Source organism: Nerophis lumbriciformis, linkage group LG05, assembly GCF_033978685.3.
Source record: "Nerophis lumbriciformis linkage group LG05, RoL_Nlum_v2.1, whole genome shotgun sequence".
Taxonomy (NCBI): domain Eukaryota; kingdom Metazoa; phylum Chordata; class Actinopteri; order Syngnathiformes; family Syngnathidae; genus Nerophis; species Nerophis lumbriciformis.
This window is the reverse complement of record NC_084552.2, coordinates 21148700-21172029: the sequence shown is the minus strand read 5'-3', so window position 1 is coordinate 21172029 and position 23330 is coordinate 21148700. Positions and strand designations below refer to the sequence as shown.

Genomic DNA, 23330 nt, shown 5'->3' with positions numbered 1-23330 from the left:
AGTGCAAAAATGTCAAAGCATCATAACAAACAGTTATGTCAAATAGCAGCAGAAGTGCACTTTTTGGAGAGCTGTATTATTTTCAGTTTTGTGCCCAAGGGACAGATTTTATTCAACACTATATTATTATTTATACACCTATAGTGATCACAGAGACAGGTTGTTTTTGTGTTACTGTATATATTTGTTTTTCTGAAAAATCCCACTTAATATACTTTGGGTAACAACAGTCAATATTTTTTTATTTTATTTTATTTTTTTTAGGGGGGTAACAGTCAATATTTATTTATTTATTAGTTTTTATTTTTTTCTTATATAATAAAAGTGAGCTTTTGTTAAACCAAATATTTTGTGTTTTTTTCCATATACAACAACCTATCTGGACTGGATAAGAGATTCGATAAGGAATCGGTTCGATAAGAGGATTCGATAATAGGCTCAAACTCGATAATTTCTTATCAAACATCATCCCTAGTTGTCAGTACCGGTTTGATATTCATAGCCTTTATTTATTTATTTTTTTTCAGTGTTGTCCAAATCATAATCTTGAATACACGCATGAAGCGCGCACACACACAGTTACGTTGTATGTTATGTAGCGAGCAGTGAGCCGTGTGAGAAATTTCAAGTCAAACTTTGTGGTTTAATGACAGCACACACGGTGTACATGTCTGAAAAATAATAGCGCAGGCAACAAAGTTGGAAATGGGGTGTATGTTGTCGAGGAGGAGGAGAGTTATCTTCCACAAACAAAGGTGGTGTGTGGCTGTAGGACCACAAGGGGCTTGTGGGTAATGGAGTCTTTTTTCCTTTCAACTTGAGCTGTGTGACTAACATGCTTTTGTGTCTCCTCTCAGACTGAGCGCCACCTTCCACCCGCTTGACAACTTCCACCGTGTGACCTTCATCGCCATCCACCCACTCGCAGATGACCTCTGACCTTCACATCAACTTAAACGAGAGACAAAACAACACTGTTGCTGTGGGTTTTTTTTTTAAACACTCATTTATTTTTCTTGTGTTTTATATGCAAAATCTTCACTTTTTTTTTTACATGTTGAAAACAAATGATCTTCTTTCTGGCAAAGTGCTGCTGCCCTGCCTGGTGAGCCAACGTATTAGCAGGCAGTTCCACTTCTTCATGCGGTGTTAAAAAGGGAGGCGTTACGGTACAGTCTTTTTACGTTTGCACCTAAAATATTCATTTTTATTTGAGTCTTTTGTTGTTTTTCTACCCCTTCTGTCTTCGCTATGGTACTTCAGTTATTACCTTGTGGAGAAAGTTGTAAAGAATGCGTGTCTAACTGTATATGCATATATACTGTGTGTGTGTGTGTGTGTGTGTGTGTGCGTGTGTGTGTGTATATATATATATATATATATACAGTACAGGCCAAACATTTGGACACACCTTCTCCTCAATGCGTTTTCTTTATTTTCATGACTATTTACATTGTAGATTGTCACTGAAGGCATCACAACTATGAATGAACACATGTGGAGTTATGTATTTAACAAAAAAAAGGTGAAATGCCGGTAATTGAAAACATGTTTTATATTCTAGTTTCTTCAAAATAGCCACCCTTTGCTCTGAATACTGCTTTGCACACTCTTGGCATTCTCTCGATGAGCTTCAAGAGGTAGTCACCTGAAAGGGTTTTCACTTCACAGGTGTGCTTGGAAGCTCATGGAGAGAATGCCAAGAGTGTGCAAAGCAATAATCAGAGCAAAGGGTGGCTATTTTGAAGAAACTACAATATACAACATGTTTTCAATTGTTTGACCTTTTTTTGTTAAGTACATAACTCCACATGTGTTCATTCATAGTTTTGATGCCTTCACTGACAAATGGAAATAAAGAAAACGCATTCAATGAGGAGGTGTGTCCAAATGTTTGGCTTGTACTGTATATATATATATATATATATATATATTATATACACACACAGAGCTGTCCCAACATTTTTTTTTCAAACCAGATTAATCACACTTTTGGTTAATCGCTATTAATCACACACTAAATGACTTGCTTGCATTATTTAAATTAACTTAAAAAACTTTGACACAAATGCAATTTTATTAACAGAATGTCAACCAGGAATGTTTTATTCAATGTTTACTTGAATGCACACCGTTTATTTGCTCAAAACGTTTGTCTAAAGTCCAAGTGGACGTGTATTTTGGAGTGAAATTTCACTCCTCTCCGAACTGACGTATGCATCGACGTCATCACTGATCGTGTTACGGGCCACGCCGCCGTTCAGGTCAGCGTCCACGGTTAATGTCGAGGAGCGGGTACAGTCAAAGAAAATGGCGTGATTAATCTGCGTTTATACATGATTAATGCAAGCATTTTTTGTGATTAATCATATGCACATACACATACATAACTATATATATCATTTTGTTTTTTATTCTCTCGGACGCGCACTCTTCATTTGGTACGTATGTTCACATATTTTATATTTATTTAAGGTTCGAAAAGTTCCGGTACATTTCTTTCATGACACGACGCTAGGCTGAACTAAATGACAGAGCCTTGCCTTTTCTAAGTTGATTTTTTTTATCCATTTCACCTCACACGACGTACGGTACAGTCCAGGCGACAACGCAACAGTTAATCGACGTGCCACAAAGACACATGTCGGGGTCTTGTGGCGCCCCCGTTTCGGGAGTATTTAGCACAGCTGGTGACGCACACATGCATACACATGCCTGGGTGTTAATCAGCACCTCCGAGTGACGTAAAGAGGTTTCCAGTAACCCGAGTTGCAGCTGCAGGTGGACATACTTGTCCTCTTGCAGGCACACACACACACGTTCTTGTATTTGTTACCTTCTTGAGACCTTGGAAAAAATGCCTACCTCTTTAGGACCACCCTTTCTAGATATATAAAGATTTGTATTTACAACATTAGTAATATATACCGTACATACTGTGCAAGTATTAAAAAGGTAAGCTTTTACCGTATTTTTCGGAGTATAAGTCGCTCCGGAGTATAAGTCGCACCGGCCGAAAATGCATAATAAAGAAGGAAAAAAACATATATAAGTCGCATTTTTGGGGGAAATTTATTTGATAAAACCCAACACCAAGAATAGACATATTCATATAGAACATGCTATACGTTTACCAAACAATCGGTCACTCCTAATCGCTAAATCCCATGAAATCTTACACGTCTAGTCTCTTACGTGAATGAGCTAAATAATAACGGTAATGTGTTAATAATTTCACACAGAAGTCGCTCCTGAGTATAAGTCGCACCCCCGGCCAAACTATGAAAATAACTGCAACTTACAGTCCGAAAATTACGGTATTTAATTTAATTTTATTATTTATTTTTTGTGATTTTTAATCATTATTTACTTCGTTTTTACAGTATGACTCTATACATTTTTTTTTTAATTAATTTTGGCCAAAGGAGACGCATTTCAATTTTTTTACACACACTTGTTATTTCATATGTTGATCAGACCGACAGTCAATTTGAAAAATCCCTCCTCCCACCCGAATTTTGATAGATTTCACCACCAGGGGTGCAAATGAGACATTCTCTATTAGATGCAATGGTTTTCCGTATTGGGACAATGATATCGGTCCTAACTTGTTCAACGGTCCTCATATGGAAGGTACTTTTCCTTGTTGGTGTCTCAAGAAGGGTAGAAATACAAGAACACACACAGGGATCAAACCCAGCGGCAGGCAAAACCCGCGGCCTTTTCATTCTCACATGTTGGCGAACAATCCAGTCCGTATTCAACATTTTCTGACTGACCATTCTATCCCACGGGGATCATTCGATTTAATTTTGTGGCTCTCCGTATTTCCCTCGTGTGTGTGTGTGTGTGTGTGTGTGTGTGTGTGTGTGTGTGTGTGTGTGTGTGTGTGTGTGTGTGTGTGTGTGTGTGTGTGTGTGTGTGTGTGTGTGTGTGTGTGTGTGTGTGTGTCTGTGTGTGTGTGTGTGTCTGTGTGTGTCTTGCCTAACAATCCTTTTTGACAAACAGTCCCGAAAGTATTAATCTTACTTCCTGTGTTTTCCTTTATGATGCAATGTTGTCTTTTTGTAAGCATGCCCACTTACTTATTGACTTATTTTCAACATGGCGTCCAAAGAATTTCAAACTGGCTCCGATTTATGTTTCACATGTGTGCTGATGTTAAAAGTCATGCGTTAAAAAAAAAAAAAGTGTTACGTTATTTAGGCAGAGAGGACTCCCTTATGCAAGCTGCGCGTTGTCCCCTTTCCTCCCCCCTACGCGCTCTTCTTTTGTTGTTTGAAGCAATTCAAGCGTAGTGTTTTTTTTTAGGCGTTTTGCAGTTATTTGTATGAAGAAGATTCATGTTTATTTTTTTAAACTATATTACAGTTCCTTTGCTGCTGTGTAGTACTGTTCAAGTTGCCGTCAGTGGTAACCGCGGTGACGGAGAGGGCCTCCCATCAGGCCACCTGTGTTCTCCCACTTGAATGCTGTTCATTGCTGTAGCTTCACAGGCTAGATTTCAGTAGTGTGGAGGTGTCCTTCCTTGGTGTGCGCGTTATTCTGCAGCGGCGTTGGTCCTCCTATTTTGGAGGGGAAAACAGGAAAACGCTTGAATCCTCCTGTAAATAAGAAAAAAAGTTGTGGCTTTTTTCTTTTTCTTTTCTTTTTTCCATTTTATAATTGCCGCCTCCCAGTTTTAATTTTCTTCGCTTCCTTACAGAGGGAATGCGGTGTTGACAGGAGATCTCGGAAGCCATTTGAGCATCGGCATAGTGTTTATATTTATCAAAACTGTGCTTTCGATAGAGCTATTGCAATAAAAAGTGTTCATGTAACTGCGCTCTTGTCTGTCATTATCTATACTTTCATACATTTTTAATTTTCCTAAGGGAACTCTCCTGAAGGAATATAAGTACTATCTATCTAAAATATGCATTTAATGATACATATTCATAAAACTGTGCACTATCCTTCTGTCAGACATGTGGGTCTCCCCCAGGGAAATGTTATGGAAAATATATATATGTGTGTGTGTGTATATATATATATATATATATATATATACACATATATGTGTATATATATATACATATATGTGTATATATATATCCATATATGTGTGTGTGTATATATATATACATATATATGTGTGTATATATACATATATATGTATATGTGTATATATATACATATATATGTGTATATATATACATATGTATGTATATATATATATATATACATATATATGTGTGTATATATACATATACACATATATATGTATATATATATGTGTGTGTGTGTATATATATACACACACACATATATGGATATATATATATACACATATATGTATATATATACACATATGTATATATATACACACACACATATATATATATATATGTGTGTGTGTGTATATATATACATATGTGTATATATATATACATATATGTGTATATATATATCCATATGTGTGTGTGTATATATATACATATATATGTGTGTATATATACATATATATGTGTATATATATACATATATATGTGAGTACATATATACATATATATGTATATACATATATATGTGTGTATATATATGTGTGTGTATATATATACACACACATATATGTGTATATATTCACATATATATGTGTATTTATATATATATATACACATATATATGTGTGTATATATACACATATGTGTGTGTATATATATATATATATATATATATATCAGTGACGTGCAGTCACTAGAGGTGACAAAAAATGTAAAAAGAAAAAACAATTTTTTTATTGTTATATGTATCCAGTGATTATACTATAAAGTTATTTTCCATTTAACTTCACCAGTTTTAGATTATTTTTATTCAAAATCGCTGAATTTTCACATTTGCCGTTCAAATACTGAGAAGAGACGGTGCGGTGAACAGCAGCCAGTTGAGGCACGTCACTCAGTGCCGCAACATGGATTGCGCAATGACTCGGCTAACTGCTGGCCTGCTGTGCAGTGAGACCGTATTGCTATATGAATTATATTATACATTTCCATAGTTTAGTTAGCTGAGGTATATAATGTACAGTGTATTTTGTCAACAACTGTATGTGTGTAAAGAATTTCTTGTGCTGAGCGATCATAAAACGGCTGCAAAAGACGCACTGGCTGAGGCTCGCCTCCTGCACCCCCGCCGTAGAATTGTTATATCAACTAAAGCCCACACTTAAACTTTCCACGTGCAAGATTGAATCTATTTTTTTTTTTTTAATTCATAAAAAGCCAAAAAGTGCAAAAACAATAATGTTGGTGTTGGAGGAGTTGTGAATGACTGCAGGGACACAACATTAGATACACCTGCAGACTGCAGGTGTACCTAATTCACAACTCCTCCAACACGAACATTATTGTTTTTGCACTTTTTGGCTTCTTATTAAATAACTTTTGTAACCTATTTTCATGGGCTTTCCTCTTTGTGATGTTAAGTTCCTGTTATGCGCTGTTATACAGTATATGCCTTGAGCTCTTATTTTGAAGGCGCTAAGAGCGGAAGTGATGTCACGTTGCGAAGGTTTTTGAAAGAAGGTAAATAAAGTGGTCCTCGTGTAAACTGGAGCCTCCGTGTTTGTTATTTTGTAGTTTCATACAGTATAGGCGACATTTATAAACCCTCGGTTACACTTTTTTAAATAGATTCAATCTTGCACGTGGAAAGTTTAAGTGAGGGCTTTAGTTGCGGCGCATGGACTTAATTTCTAAGTAAAGGTAAGACCATAATAACGTTTTTTTATTAAATGTGCTTTTTTGTGTGCTACAGTTTGTATGTGTAAAGTTAAAGTTAAATTAAAGTACCAATGATTGTCACACACACACTAGGTGTAATGAAATTTGTCCTCTGCATTTGACCCATCCCCTTGATCACCCCCTGGGAGGTGAGGGGAGCAGTGGGCAGCAGCGGCGCCGCGCCCGGGAATCATTTTTGGTGATTGAACCCCCAATTCCAACCCTTGATGCTGAGTGCCAAGCAGGGAAGAATGCTGGTATGAGCTTTTAAACATAACCCGTTAACTGCTGCCAATCAAATGGTGAATAAGATACTCTTTAGGGTTCATATGTTTGTAAATCTGACTGTGATGAAGTCAGTGCCTCACCAGCCATCAACCTCACCGCACGTCACTGGTATACATATATGTATATGTATATATATATATATATACATATATATGTGTATATATATATATATGTGTGTATATATATATACATATATATGTGTGTGTATATATATATATTAGAGATGCGCGGTTTGCGGGCACAACCGCGGATTATATGCGGATCGGGCGGATGAAATTTAAAAAAATTAGATTTTATCCGCAGGTCGGGTCGGGTCGGGTGGTTGAAATAAAAAAAAATTAGATTTTAGATAGATTCAGGCGGGTGGCAGTTAAACCAATTCGGAAATATATATACATAGTTAAATGTTGTTACCCACATACGAAAAACGAGCAGGCACCTGCAGCATATGCCACAACAGAAGAAAAAAAAAAAAAGAGATGGACAGTTTTACGGAGCGGAGAAGGGACGCCTCGCCGGGGTCCGGGACCGAGGCCCCTTCCCCCGAGAGGGCCCCACCGGGAGCCGTAGCTGAGGCGATCCGCGAGAAGGGCCCGACGCACGTCCAGGGTCACCACCGCGCCCACCGCACCGACACCCCGCCTCGTCCGCCTTCGCCGCGGCCGGCGTCACGCGCAGCAGGTAAGCAGCTTACCTGCCCGCCACCCCCGTGGCCGGGGGCTCGTAACAGGGGTCACTCCGTGCGCTCCGCCCGCGCAGCTTACCTGCCCGCCACCCCTGTTGCCGGGGGCGCGTAACAGGGGTCACTCCGCGCGCAGTGCGCTCACGAAAGGGGTGGGGCTCACCCTGGTTGATATAGACAGCAGTACGGTGGCCATGGAAGTTGGAACCCGCTAAGGAGTGTGTAACAACCCACCTGCCGAATCAACTAGCCCTGAAAATGGATGGCGCTGGAGCGTCGGGACCATACCCGGCCGTCGCCGGCAGCGAGACGCGCTTGGAGGTGCGCTCAGCGCGGCTCCCATATGATTGCGCACTGGTGTGCGTCTGGGTCGTGACAGCGTGGCACGCGAATGTCTGTGCTGCATTGGATCAGTCTCCTTTCTTTAACAGGCAAAAGCTTTATAACCTCACTAATGCCTTGCATTGTCTATATTAGATATATAACAACGGGCGGGTGCGGGCGGATGCGGTTCTGATCAAATGTTAGATCGGGTGGATTGCGGATGGTTGACGACTTTCTGATGCGGTTGCGGATGAAATAATTGCCTATCCGCGCATCTCTAATATATATACATATATATGTGTATATATATATATATATATATATGTATATATATGTGTGTATATATATATACACACATATATGTGTATATATTCACATATATGTGTATATATATACATATATATACATCTGATTAATCTCCTGATGATTGAGGGTACCCCCCCTCATGAAACAGGCCTGTAGAGATGAAATAGTCTTGTGATTTTTTTCCCACACATACATATATATATATATATATATATATATATATATATATATACACATATATATGTATATATATATATATATATATATATATATATATATATATATATATATATATATATACACACATATATATGTGTATATATATATATATATATATATACACATATATATGTGTATGTATATATATATATATATATATATATATATATATATATATATATATATATATATATATATATATATATATATATATATATATCAGTGAGGAACTTTTGAAGGGAGCGCAGATGTTGGGATCCCCCAACCCCTGGGTGATCGATGCAATGGATACAGTTTTAAGGAGTGGTCACCCCGGGTCCCGAATTAGGTTAAAAGTCCAGTCAATTGGGAGACCAGCAGGGGCTCAGCTTGAATGGGGACAAGTCAGCAGCGCAGACACGTTACCAACTGATGAAAAGACGAGTGGTCCATCCTGGGTCCCGACTTGGAACAGCTAGCGGCATCATCCGCGAAGGCTGATCTGTAGTCACCTGATAATCTATCCATGCAGGAGAGACGGGTGGAGCAGAAAAGAGAGACAGCAGATCAACTGGTCTAAAAAAGGGGGTCTATTTAAAGGCTAGAGTATACAAATGAGTTTTAAGATGGGACTTAAATGCTTCTACTGAGGTAGCATCTCTAACTGTTACCGGGAGGGCATTCCATAGTTCTGGAGCCCGAATAGAAAACACTTTTTTGGGGCTCTGGGAATCACTAATAAGCCGGAGTTCTTAGAACGCAGATTTCTGGCCGGGACATATGGTACAATACAATCGGCAAGATAGGATGGAGCTAGACCGTGTAGTATTTTACACCTAAGTAGTAAAACCTTAAACTTGCATCTTAAGTGCACATGAAGCCAGTATAGGTATATATGTAGGTATATATGTACATGTATAGGTATAGTCTAAAGTCTAGCAGCCGGATTTTGTACCAAATGTGATCTTTTAATGCTAGACATAGGGAGACCCGAAAATAATACGTTACAGTAATCAAGACGAGACGTAACAAACGCATGAATAATGATCTCAGCGTCGCTAGTGGATAAAATGGAACACATTTTAGCGATATTACGGAGATGAAAGAAGGCCGTTTTAGTAACACTCTTGATGTGTGACTCAAACGAGAGAGTTGGGTCGAAGATAATACCCAGATTCTTTACCGAGTCGCTTTGTGTAATTGTTTGGTTGTCAAATGTTAAGGTGGTATTATTAAATAGGTGTCAGTGTCTAGCAGGACCAATAATCAGCATTTCCGTTTTCTTAGCGTTGAGTTGCAAAAAGTTAGCGGACATCCATTGTTTAATTTCATTCAGACACGCCTCCAGCTGACTACAATCCGGCGTGTTGGTCAGCTTTAGGGGCATGTAGAGTTGGGTGTCATCAGCATAACAGTGAAAGCTAACACCGTATTTGCGTATGATGTCGCCTAGCGGCAGCATCCATCCATCCATCCATTTTCTAACGCTTATTCCCTTTGGGGTCGCGGGGGTCGCTGGAGCCTATCTCAGCTACAATCGGGCGGAAGGCGGGGTACACCCTGGACAAGTCGCCACCTCATCGCAGCTAGCGGCAGCATGTAGGTTCTAAAGCAGTGGTTCTTAACCTGGGTTCGATGGAACCCTAGGGGTTCTGTGAGTCGGGCTCAGGGGTTCGGCGGAGGTCAAGACACACCCGACTCATCGTGTAAATAAAAACTTCTCCCTATCTGCGTATTACGGATACGGCAACAGCAGAAGTCAGACTGATTTGCAGGTGTGTAATTTGTTGTGCGTTTATGCACTGTGTTGGTTTTGTTCTTTGAACAAGGTGATGTTCATGCACGGTTCATTTTGTGCACCAGTAAAAAAACATGGTAACACTTTAGTATGGGGAACATATTCACCATTAATTAGTTGCTTATTAACATGCAAATTAGTAACATATTGGCTCTTAACTAGTCATTATTAAGTGCTTATTAATGGCCTTATTATAACCCTAACCCTAACCAAATAACTCTAAATTAAGTCTTTGTTACTTAGAATATGTTCCCCATACTAAAGTGTTACCAAAAACATATAACTTTGTTTTGAAAGAAAAAAAAAACATTTTATTTTTCACTAAAGAAGGGTTCGGTGAATGCGCATATGAAACTGGTGGGGTTCGGTACTTCCAACAAGGTTAAGAACCACTGCTCTAAAGAGTGCAGGGCCAAGAACCGAACCCTGAGGAACTCCGCACGTTACCTTAACATAGTCCGAGGTCACATTGTTATGGGAGACGCACGTCTGCATCCTGTCAGTAAGATAAGAGTTAAACCAAGAAAGGGCTAAGTCTGTGTTTTGATACGTTCTAATTAGAGATGTCCGATAAATAAATGCTAAAGATAAATGCTTTAAAATGTAATATCGGAAATTATCGGTATGGTTTTTTTTTTATTATCAGCATCGTTTTTTTATTTTTATTTTTATTTATTTTTTATTAAATCAACATAAAAAACACAAGATACACTTACAATTAGTGCACCAACCCAAAAAACTTCCCTCCCCCATTCACACTCATTCACACAAAAGGGTTGTTTCTTTCTGTTATTAATATTCTGGTTCCTACATTATATATCAATATATATCAATACAGTCTGCAAGGGATACAGTCCGTAAGCACACATGATTGTGCGTGCTGCTGGTCCACTAATAGTACTAACCTTTAACAGTTCATTTTACTCATTTTCATTAATTACTAGTTTCTAAGTAACTGTTTTTATATTGTTTTACTTTCTTTTTTATCCAAGAAAATGTTTTAAATTTATTTATCTTATTTTATTTTATTAATTTAAAAAAATAAGAACCTTATCTTCACCATACCTGGTTGTCCAAATTAGGCATAATAATGTGTTAATTCCACGACTGTACATATCGGTATCGGTTGATATCGGTATCGGTAATAAAGATTTGGACAATATCGGAATATCGGATATCGGCAAAAAGCCATTATCGGACATCCTTAGTTCCAATAAAATGTTTTGATCGACGGTTTCGAAAGCAGCGCTCGGATCAAGTCGCAGCAACATGGATGACGCATCAGCATTCATCATTAGCAAGAGGTCATTAGTCCGTAGACTGATTTGCCCTCAAATCGGACTGAAAAGGGTCCACAGAAATTGTTAGACGTTAAGTGTTCATTTAGCTGCTGTGCAACAATTTCTTTTGAGCAGAGGATGACTAACCGCTTTTTTGAATGCTAGGGGAACAGTGCCAGAGGAAAGTGATAAGTTAATAATATTTAGCACTGATTTTCCTAATATTACAAACAGCTCCATGATAAGTTTCCCAGGAAGTGGGTCAAGTAAACATGTTCTTTGTTTTGTCCCATTTACACGCCGCAAGAGTTCCTCTAATGTTATTTCTTCAAAAAGACAGAGATTATTTATAGATATTTAGATTATGACATATATATGTATATGTATGTAAATACAGTATATGTATGTATATATATATATATATATATTTTTTTTTTTTAAATATATATACATGTATGTATATATGTATTTTTATGTATTTATGTATACTTAGCAATGTGTATGTATATATATGTATGTATGTATATATATATATATATATATATATATATATATATATATATATATTGTGTGTGTATATGCAACGTGTTTTCTTTATTTTCATGACTATTTACATTGTAGATTGTCACTGAAGGCATCACAACTATGAATGAACACATGTGGAGTTATGTACTTAACAAAAAAAGGTGAAATAACTGAAAACATGTTTTATATTGTAGTTTCTTCAAAATAGCCACCCTTTGGTCTGATTACTGCTTTGCACACTGTTGGCATTCTCTCGATGAGCTTCAAGAGGTAGTCACCTGAAATGGTTTTCACTTCACAGGTGTGCCTCATCAGGGTTGATTAGTGGAATTTCTTACGTTATCAATGGGGTTGGGACCATCAGTTCTGTTATGAATGAGAAGGTGTGTCCAAATGTTTGACCTGTACTGTGGCGACTTGTCCAGGGTGTACGCCGCCTTCCGCCCGATTGTAGCTGAGATAGGCTCCAGCACCCCCCGCGACCCCGAAGGTAATAAGCGGTAGAAAATGGATGGATGGATGTACATATATACATATACTGTATATACACACACACACATATATACAGTATATATATATATATATATATATATATATATATATATATATATATATATATATATATATATATATATATATATATATATATATATATATAAACAATTAACTTCCCCCTGGTCTTGTTTTTTCTTGTTTCTAATATATTCCCTCTAGCTCTGGCCAACTGATCCAAACATTTATCCCAATATTTATTAAAGTCTGATACAAATAATGCAACAGGAGAAGTATCGCACACTTATGTAAAGTAAATCTGTACATCATAATATGATCATCTACATCAACAATATGATTTATCGTACTTTTCGGAGTATAAGTCGCTCCGGAGTATAAGTCGCACCGGCCGAAAATGCATAATAAAGAAGGAAAAAAACATATATAAGTCGCACTGGAGTATAAGTCGCATTTTTTGGGGAAATTTATTTGATAAAAGCCAACACCAAGAATAGACATTTGAAAGGCAATTTAAAATAAATACAGAATAGTGAACAACAGTCTGAATAAGTGTACGTTATATGAGGCATAAATAACCAACTGAGAACGTGCCTGGTATGTTAACGTAACATATTATGGTAAGAGTCATTCAAATAACTATAACATATAGAACATGCTATATGTTTGCCAAACAATCTGTCACTCCTAATTGCTAAATCCCATAAAATCTTATACGTCTAGTCTCTTACGTGAATGAGCTAAATTATATTATTTGATATTTTACGGTAATGTGTTAATAATTTCACACATAAGTCGCTCCTGAGTATAAGTCGCACCCCCAGCCAAACTATGAAAAAAAAACTGCGACTTATAGTCCGAAAAATACGGTACTTGAGCGGCTGGACATGACAATTAGAAAAAATTGGGAAAATTACTAACAAAATGTGAAACCTGGAACATATTGTGGCCCGAATTGTGGACGCTGGCAGGCCGGATCCTTAGTTTGGGGGCCCCTGCTATAGTTCAGCTTGTGCACATGTGTCAAACTCAAGGTCGGGGGGGCCCAATGTGGCCCGCCATGTCATTTTAAATGGCCCGCAAAGGGCTGGAAATAATGTGCGTCTTTCAATTTTGACAGAAAACAATACACAAAGTCAGTTAAACGTACGGCAGAATATAAGCGAAAAAGTGAAAAATAGTTATATTCAACATGAGTAGGGGGAGCAAACCCAAATACACGAATAGTTTCTTAAAGGCAGAGCATGAGTGCATGATTCCATTGATTTGTTTTATTGATCCTGTGACTGAGCTTCATTCCATTTCCAGCAGAATTCCACCACAGCCTGTTTATCCAGCTCAGGTGACCCAAAGTCCAACTGTCAAAACAATCCCAAAGTCCACTTTGGTCATGTGAGTCGCGCGGCTCAGAGTTGCTGAACACATTTCTTCTTTGGCAACATCATCATTGTTACCATGATGTGGGTGATCAACCTTAAGGTCAACCTTAAAAAGTCACAGTATAATAAACCTTCTTTCAAGTATTTGTCGAGCGTAAAAGGTTTTCGGTCCCATGATTCTCAATAACTCACTGACCTCTGACCTTAGTGACACGAAACAACAATGTGCAGGTCTGATATCAAAACAGCTTTTTTCTTCTTTTTTTTTTACCATCATCATGTTATATGTTTTAAAAAGAAAAAAAAGATGATCCGTGCACACTTTTTCCAGTGTGCTACGATGCTGCCACCTGCTGCTTGTAAAGAGTACAGGCAAAGCTTAACCACACTGAAATAATGTGCAGGAAAAACTATTTGTAAAATAACACAACAAAAAAGGTGGATTCACGTCTCATTTGGTCACGTTGTTATTATATATATATATATATATATATATATATATATATATATATATATATATATATATATACATACAGTACAGGTCAAAAGTTTGGACACACCTTCTCATTTCAATGCATTTTCTTTATTTTCATGATTATTTACATTGTAGATTGTCACTGAAGGCATCAAAACTATGACACCTGTGAAGTGAAAACCATTGCAGGTGACTACCTCTTGAAGCTCATCGAGAGAATGCCAAGAGTGTGCAAAGCAGTAATCAGAGCAAAGGGTGGCTTTTTTGAAGAAACTAGAATATGAAACATGTTTTCAGTTATATCACCTTTTAAGTTAAGTACATAAATTATTCATAGTTTTGATGTGCCAAGATTGTGACATCGTATTCAAAAATACTTGAGGCTGTAATTGCTGCCAAATGTGCATCCGCAAAGTAGTGAGCAAAGGATCTGAAACACCTAACATGTGACTTTTTTTAATACAATTGCAAACATTTTTACATTTCTGTTTTTTTTTTCTGTCAACATGGGGTGTTGAGTGTACATTATTTAGAGATAAAACAAAACAAACAAATTTGATTTCAGCAAATGGCTGCAATGACAACAATGTGTGAAAAACTTAAAGTGGTCTGAATACTTTCTGTACCCAATATACATATATATATATATATATATATATATATATATATATATATATATATATATATATATATATATATATATATGTATATATATATATATATACATATATATTAGGGATGACCGATAATATCGGCCTGCCGATATTATTGGCCGATAAATGCGTTAAAATGCAATATCGGAAATTATCTATATCGATTTTTTTATTATCGGTATTGTGTTGTTGTTTTTTTTGTTTTGTTTTGTTTTTTTATTAAATCAACATAAAAAACACAAGATACACTTACAATTAGTGCACCAACCCAAAAAACCTCCCTCCCCCATTTATACTCATTCACACAAAAGGGTTGTTTCTTTCTGTTATTAATATTCTGGTTCCTACATTATATATCAATATATATCAATACAGTCTGCAAGGGATACAGTCCGTAAGCACACATGATTGTGCGTGCTGCTGGTCCACTAATAGTACTAACCTTTAACAGTTAATTTGACTAATTTTCATTAATTACTAGTTTCTATGTAACTGTTTTTGTATTGTTTTACTTTCTTTTTTATTCAAGAAAATGTTTTTAATTTATTTATCTTATTTTATTAATTTTTTAAAAAAAGTACCTTATCTTCACCATACCTGGTTGTCCAAATTAGGCATAATAATGTGTTAATTCCTGCATATATCGGTATCGGTAATTAAAGAGTTGGACAATATCGGAATATCGGATATCGGCAAAAAGCCATTATCGGACATCCCTAATATATATATATACATATATATATATATATATATACTGTATATATATATATATATATATATATATATATATATAAAGATAAAGATGTGTGATTTACAAAAGTATTTATTTATTTTTTAATCTGTTGTACAGAATTACTTTAGAAAAGAGAAGTGTGGGATACTTCTCCTGTTGAAATGTTTGTGTAGCATTCTGTTAAACAAAACCAGTTTTCTCTATACAAGAATTCATCAGAGATGTTTATCTATTTAATGGAGGAATGTTGTTTATCTTAGAACTGACATCCAATGTTATTTAAAAGGTATTGCTTTTGAATCAAGAATCAGTTTGCATCGAGAATGGATTCTCAATTGAATTATTACCCCCAAGAACCAAATCGAATTGTGTGGTGCCCAAAGATTCACAGCCCTACTCTCTTAGTTAATTGTTATGAAGATCCACCCAAAACATCCGGTCTTACACGCTAGCATTAGGTTATGACCTTTGATTTTGCAGCCATATGAATGATGACAGGGTGTATAAAGAGAAGAAGAAGTGGATGGTATTCATTGAACTAAAGAAAGAAATCATCAAAAACAACGATTGGAGCAAAGCACTGCTAGTCTGCACCGTACTGAAGCAGAACGAGTCTACGACGCCGCTCATGAATGTCAAAATAATATCCAAGCGGTAAATGTCAATCCATGAAAATAGGGAGAAGCTGCTGATGGTGTGTTTGACAGAGAAGCAGCTGGAAGAAGATGTTGTAGAAGTCCATTTTCCAAGGTAAATGCTGTACATTATTATTACATCACTTCATAAAACTACATACAAACACCGTTTCCATATGAGTTGGGAAATTGTGCTAGATGTAAATATAAACGGAATACAATGATTTGAAAATCATTTTCAACCCATATTCAGTTGAATGCACTACAAAGACAAGATATTTGATGTTCAAACTCATAAACTTTATTTTTTATTTTTTTGCAAATAATCATTAACTTAGAATTTTATGGCTGCAACACGTGCCAAAGTAGTTGGGAAAGAGCATGTTCACTACTGTGTAACATGGCCTTTCCTTTTAACAACACTCAGTAAACGTTTGGGAACTGAGGAGACACATTTTTGAAGCTTCTCAGGTGGAATTCTTTCCCATTCTTGCTTGATGTACAGCTTAAGTTGTTCAACAGTCCGGGGGTCTCCGTTGTGGTATTTTAGGCTTCATAATGCGCCACACATTTTCAAGGGGAGACAGGTCTGGACTACAGGCAGGCCAGTCTAGTACCCGCACTCTTTTACTATGAAGCCACGTTGATGTAACACGTGGCTTGGCATTGTCTTGCTGAAATAAGGAGGGGCGTCCATGGTAACGTTGCTTGGATGGCAACATATGTTGCTCCAAAACCTGTATGTACCTTTCAGCATTAATGGCGCCTTCACAGATGTGTAAGTTACCCATGTCTTGGGCACTAATACACCCCCATACTATCACAGATGTTGGCATTTCAACTTTGGGCCTATAACAATCCGGATGGTTCTTTTCCTGTTTGGTCCAAAGGACACCACGTCCACAGTTTCCAAAAAAAATTTGAAATGTGGACTCGTTAGACCACAGAACATTTTCCACTTTGTATCAGTTCATCTTAGATGAGCTCAGGCCCAACGAAGCCGACGGCGTTTCTGGGTGTTGTTGATAAACGGTTTTCACCTTGCATAGGAGAGTTTTAACTTTCACTTACAGATGTAGCAACCAACTGTAGTTACTGACAGTGGGTTTCTGAAGTGTTCCTCAACCCATGTGGTGATATCCTTTACACACTGATGTCGCTTGTTGATGCAGTACAGCCTGAGGGATCGAAGGTCACAGGCTTAGCTGCTTACGTGCAGTGATTTCTCCAGATTCTCTGAACCCTTTGATGATATTACGAAACGTAGATGGTGAAATCCCTAAATTCCTTGCAATAGCTGGTTGAGAAAGGTTTTTCTTAAACTGTTCAACAATTTGCTCACGCATTTGTTGACAAAGTGGTGACCCTCGCCCCATCCTTGTTTGTGAATGACTGAGCATTTCATGGAATCTACTTTGACACCCAATCATGGCACCCACCTGTTCCCAATTTGCCTGTTCACCTGTGGGATGTTCCAAATAAGTGATTGATGAGCATTCCTCAACTTTATCAGTATTTATTGCCACCTTTCCCAACTTCTTTGTCACGTGTTGCTGGCATCAAATTCTAAAGTTAATGATTATTTGCAAAGAAAAAAATGTTTATCAGCTTGAACATCAAATATGTTGTCTTAGTAGCATATTCAACTGAATATGGGTTGAAAATGATTTGCAAATCATTGTATTCCGTTTATATTTACATCTAACACAATTTCCCAACTCATATGGAAACGGGGTTTGTAAATGAAAATAGAAAAAAATGGTCCGACATTTGTTTTTTGATTTGCATTTAGATATTTGAAATCGAATTAAACGGAAGGTACACGGACCTAAAATACTGCTTCCGGTTGAAAATGTCATCACACAGATAAACATGCATTTTTGCATTTTGGATGAACATTTTTTTCGATTTCTGTGTTTATCTGGCAACATTAAAATCCATAAAAGCACAAAAGCACAAAATCAGATTTTATATTAAAATATTTTAATGAAAATCAACCCTTTTATTTGTTTTAAAATCTGCCATAAATTATAACAATTGTAACCGAGTGTTCTGGGTTCGCATATTCTATGTACTGATATAATATAATAATAAAATAATAAATGGGAGTCATGAGAGCAGGTCCGGTCTCCACCACTTCTTTAATGTCAACTCCACATTATAGACCTCTTACGTCACAGCCCTACGGCAACTCTGGAGGGATAAAACTCCTTCTCCTTACCTAACACTCCGGTAACTTGGGACACCCTGAACTGTTTGTTACATACGTCCCCCCCTCAATTAGAAACGTCCCCGTTTCGTCACAAACAAAATAGGTAACAAACAAGGGGAAATAGAGCAGAGAAGAAAAAAAAACCTTCACAATCTTAATGCACACACAAATCAACAATATTTTAACTGATCCACACAGTATTACATAGGCTAGCACACTGGCCCCTCAAAACATGCAAAAACTTGCAGATGCGAAGGAGGTCGCTCCAATTGCCCCCTGCGAGATAGTTCAATTGTGCGCAGGAGGTCGCCCCAGTCAACCCCTGCGAGATAGTCCGATTGTGACGCGCCATATCATGCCCTCAGACTTGGGGTTATAGGCAGTGAAGGAATCAATAAAGTACAATCTAGTGGTGCTGGCAGAGTCTCTGGAAGGGGCAACCACCCTGGGACCCCCCCCCATTGGACTTACGGGCCACTCCAGAATGTCCATGACCACCCTCCTGAGGGGCCGACAAACCTGGGACCACCCCATGGGAACTTCTGGGCCACTCCAAAATGTCCATGGTTACCCTCTGGAAGGACGGCAACAATTCTGGGACCCGCCCACGGGGACTTATGGGCAACTCCAGAATGTCCATGGCCACCCTCTGGAGGGGGCGACAAATCTGGGACCCACCCACGGGGACCTTAAGGGACCGGCGGGTCCGACACGCTCTGCACTGCTCACACCACAATCGGATGTCTTTCAGCATGAAGGGCCAGTAGTAAGATTGCCAAGAACGCCTCCGTAACCAGCCGACTAACGTCCATAGCAAACATCCCCAAGTTCTCCCCCGGAGAACGCACACGCGCCGATAGGCTGGCCCCAAAGCGGTCTATCAATTGTCTCTGTCCAGCTGAGAAACTCTGGCTCCTGTCGCCGGTGAAGGGAGCGGTTAAGTCCATTTTTGACATTCATGCCGTGTGAGTGTCTGTCAAACAGCGCCTTGCCGGGCTTAAAAGGGTCCTCGTCACCACACCACGTGTCCGCAAAATAGCCAGGAAGCTTAGCAGCTAACTATACAGGTGCAGCTAACTGGAAACTCACGAGTCCCGTGTAACACTTTCATCTTTTTTTTTTTTTTTTTTTTTTAACACAGCGGTTAAAATCCCACCGCTGCCACCAATGTAACCGAGTGTTCTGGGTTCGCATATTCTATGTACTGATATACAGAGGTGTGGACTCGAGTCACATGACTTGGACTCGAGTCAGACTCGAGTCATGAATTTGATGACTTTAGACTCGACTTGACAAAATGTAAAGAGACTTGCAACTCGACTTAGACTTTAACATCAATGACTTGTGACTTCACTTGGACTTGAGCCTTTTGACTTGACATGACTTGACATGACTTGCTACTTTCCCCAAAATCCAAAGCTTAAAAAGTTATTTGGGAGCGCTCCGTATCTTTCATTTTCTTCGTCTGTGTCTCTCCGCGTGTTATTCCTGTCAGCTGGTGTGCTGTCAGTACAACAGCCAATCAAATTAGATCTACGTTGTTTTCATCACGCAGCATTCATCCAATCAAATTGCAGTACAACCAATGAAGAAGAGTTGTCCAACAACGTGCCAGTGATAAACAATTATGCCAAAGTTGGTTTCGTTCGGGTATAAAAACTACGACTTGGTCAACAAAAAACGAATTGCCGTATGCAAATCACGCAGTTCGAATATTACAGACGGAGACGCAACAACGTTCAACATTTGAAGTTGCACAAAGAAGGGTAAGTTTTGAATGTAAGATAACGTTTATTGGCTAAGTAACGTGACTTTTATTTGCTGTGTAGTTAAATCAGTGAGGCTGCAAACTCACTGCTAACGTTATAACCATAGACATCTTATAAGTAGACGCAGCATAGAGCGCTACTGCCTACTGGCGCAGACGAGGCACGGGGCCGCCATCTTGGAGTGGTGATCCGCTCCACTCAGTGCAATTCATTTGGCAGGAGCAATGAACTGTCAGCGCATTTAATTTATCTTACCTCACTGAATACCACTGATTTTCACCCCCCTTTTTGTCATACGTGTAGCTATGATAACAGACACATGTTTTGGCGTGTTTTAGTATTCATAGTTTGCTTAACAGTAATATAATATTCTTATACGCTATAAGTGACCAGACGTCCGAGATCAAAACTGGGAATATAATCCCAGAGAAGGGGGAAAAAACGGTAAACTATTTTTAAGTTGAAGAAACAATATGATTAGGTTATATATACATTAGTATATCCTACATAAACAATGTATGAATACATTAGATATCTATATATCTTAGGGACCTATAGACTGTATCTCTGTTGCTTCAGCAGCAGAGAGTTTATTCTGTCTTGACACTTTGTATTGATATTTTCTATTACATTCTTCCCTTAAATGATCATGTTTGCAGTGATTGTTTTATATGTATTATTTTATGTACGTCGCTTTGGATAAAAGCGTCTGCCAAATACTTAAACATAAATAAACACCTGAAAGTCTTCATATCAGCTAAAACCACCAATCTGTTTCACTGGATTCAGAATAAAACCAAATTCTGTTTTACCCAACAATGTTAGTATTTGAATATTGTTACTTGAAGACTTATTCCTGGTTACAATTATACTGTTAAGAAAGTATTGTCTTATACTTTGCCTAAAATGAGAATGCATCATAATCAGTGGCGGCTGGTGAATTTTGTTTTAGGTGGGGCTGAAAGTTTGTAAACCAAACCCCTGTAGGGGCGTCATCCTCCCCCAGAAGATTTATTTGTGATTTTCACATACAAATATTGAAGATCTTTGATCCTTCTCAACTCTGTGGTAATATTATTTTCATAAGATACAACCAATAGTACGTTAATGTTAAATCTTACTTGTGAAAAGTAATCCCCCGATTCCTATTTTCAACAGTCCGCTCATTTGAGCAGGAAAACGCTGAACACCAGCCCGGCATCTTTGTTTTCTACCTGTCAACTGTCAGTTTAGGCTGCTCGCCGGCTCCTCATCACCACTTCAAGATGGCGGCCAAATTGCTCACGTCACAGCAACCTGCGTCTACTTATAAGATGTCTATGGTTACAACGTCATTGCAAACACGGCAATCTGTTGCGTCCACTGCAGTTTGCAGTGGACTTTTTGTCAAGTGATTTTTTTTTAAGCAGGGTTGCATGAGGTACCTACACATAACGTTACGTTAGTCAATGTATCACACACAGTAACGTAACGTTAGTCAATGTATCACACACAGTAACATTACGTTAGTCAATGTATCACACACAGTAACGTAACGTTAGTCAATGTATCACACACAGTAACGTAAAGTTAGACGGTGGTCAGCAGCACCGCGTATTTTAGCCACCTACAAAAAGACAAACATAGTCAAATAAAGGTCAGTTAAAATGTATACTATATTAAGAATATGTGTACATATTGCATAGGGTCCTGACATCTAAAAAGTACAACTCTGTTCATTGTTATGTTCATGTATTTGTTATGTTTTTCATGTGTACGCACACATAAACACACATACAGTATGAGATGAGATCAATGAGATAAAGGTAAGAACAGGATAGAAACTGCTGTGGAACTAGTTACAATGCAATATGCCATTGAAATACAATGTTAACACTTTTGTGCAAATAAGTACAGTTGCACTTGTTTTTTTCAAATGTGTTTATTCTGTAAAGGAATGAGTTACATGTTTAAAATGATTGGTTAATAGTGCTATTTTGAAGTGCAATGTCAGCACTATGTTTTTCCCTGCAATTTCAAATGCACTTGTTTTAATAAATAAATACAGCGTTTTAAAAGCATACACAATCTGTGTAAATATATTAGTCTGTGGTTAAACGACTTGAAAGGACTCGAAACTCAAAATGCAGGACTTGGGACTTGACTTGAGACTTTCCAGTCTTGACTTTGGACTTGACTCGGACTTGCCCTGTCTTGACTCGGGACTTGACTCGGACTTGAGGGCGAAGACTTGAGACTTACTTGTGACTTGCAAAGCAATGACTTGGTCCCACCTCTGCTGATATAATATAATAATAAAATAATAAATGGGAGTCATGAGAGCAGGTGTTGTGCCGGAAAACGCACCCCTGCCATAATATGCACCCCCTGACGCGGGAGCGCGCTTACGTCACTCGATTGCATCACTCGTCTCGAAAAGATCTAACTCGGCTGTTGGCTGAAAAGCCTATTTTAAATCGCCTCTTTCGGCATAAAAAAGTACATAAAGTGAAATAATCCAAGTTTTCTTTAATTGTGCTTTACTTGTGGATGAATTAAAAATTGTGAGCATTTAATGATTTCGCCGTCATTCAAGTGGCTGAAATCGCCTCTTTCGGCATAAAAAAGTACATAAAGTGAAATAATCCAAGTTTACTTTAATTGTGCTTTACTTGTGGATGAATTAAAAATTGTGAGCATTTAATGATTTCGCCGTCATTAGATCAGATAAGGCGAAAACAACCAATTAATATTGGAATATTTGCTGTCCCGAAAATGTAGTATTGTCTACCAAATGACAGCTATACTGTAAAGAATGTGTAC

The 23330-nt window shown here is 37.8% G+C and overlaps 1 protein-coding gene across 1 annotated transcript in view; it reads left to right on the top strand.

Annotated features, from left to right (window-relative positions):
- The window catches only part of irs4b (insulin receptor substrate 4b), a 30391-nt gene extending 28793 nt beyond the window's left edge, over positions 1 to 1598 (top strand). The window contains exon 2 of the mRNA XM_061961124.2: positions 858 to 1598. Coding sequence (XP_061817108.2) covers positions 858 to 862 — 5 coding nt within the window. The 3' untranslated portion in view covers positions 863 to 1598. The remainder of the gene's footprint in view (positions 1 to 857) is intronic.
- The last annotated feature ends 21732 nt before the right edge of the window (positions 1599 to 23330 follow it).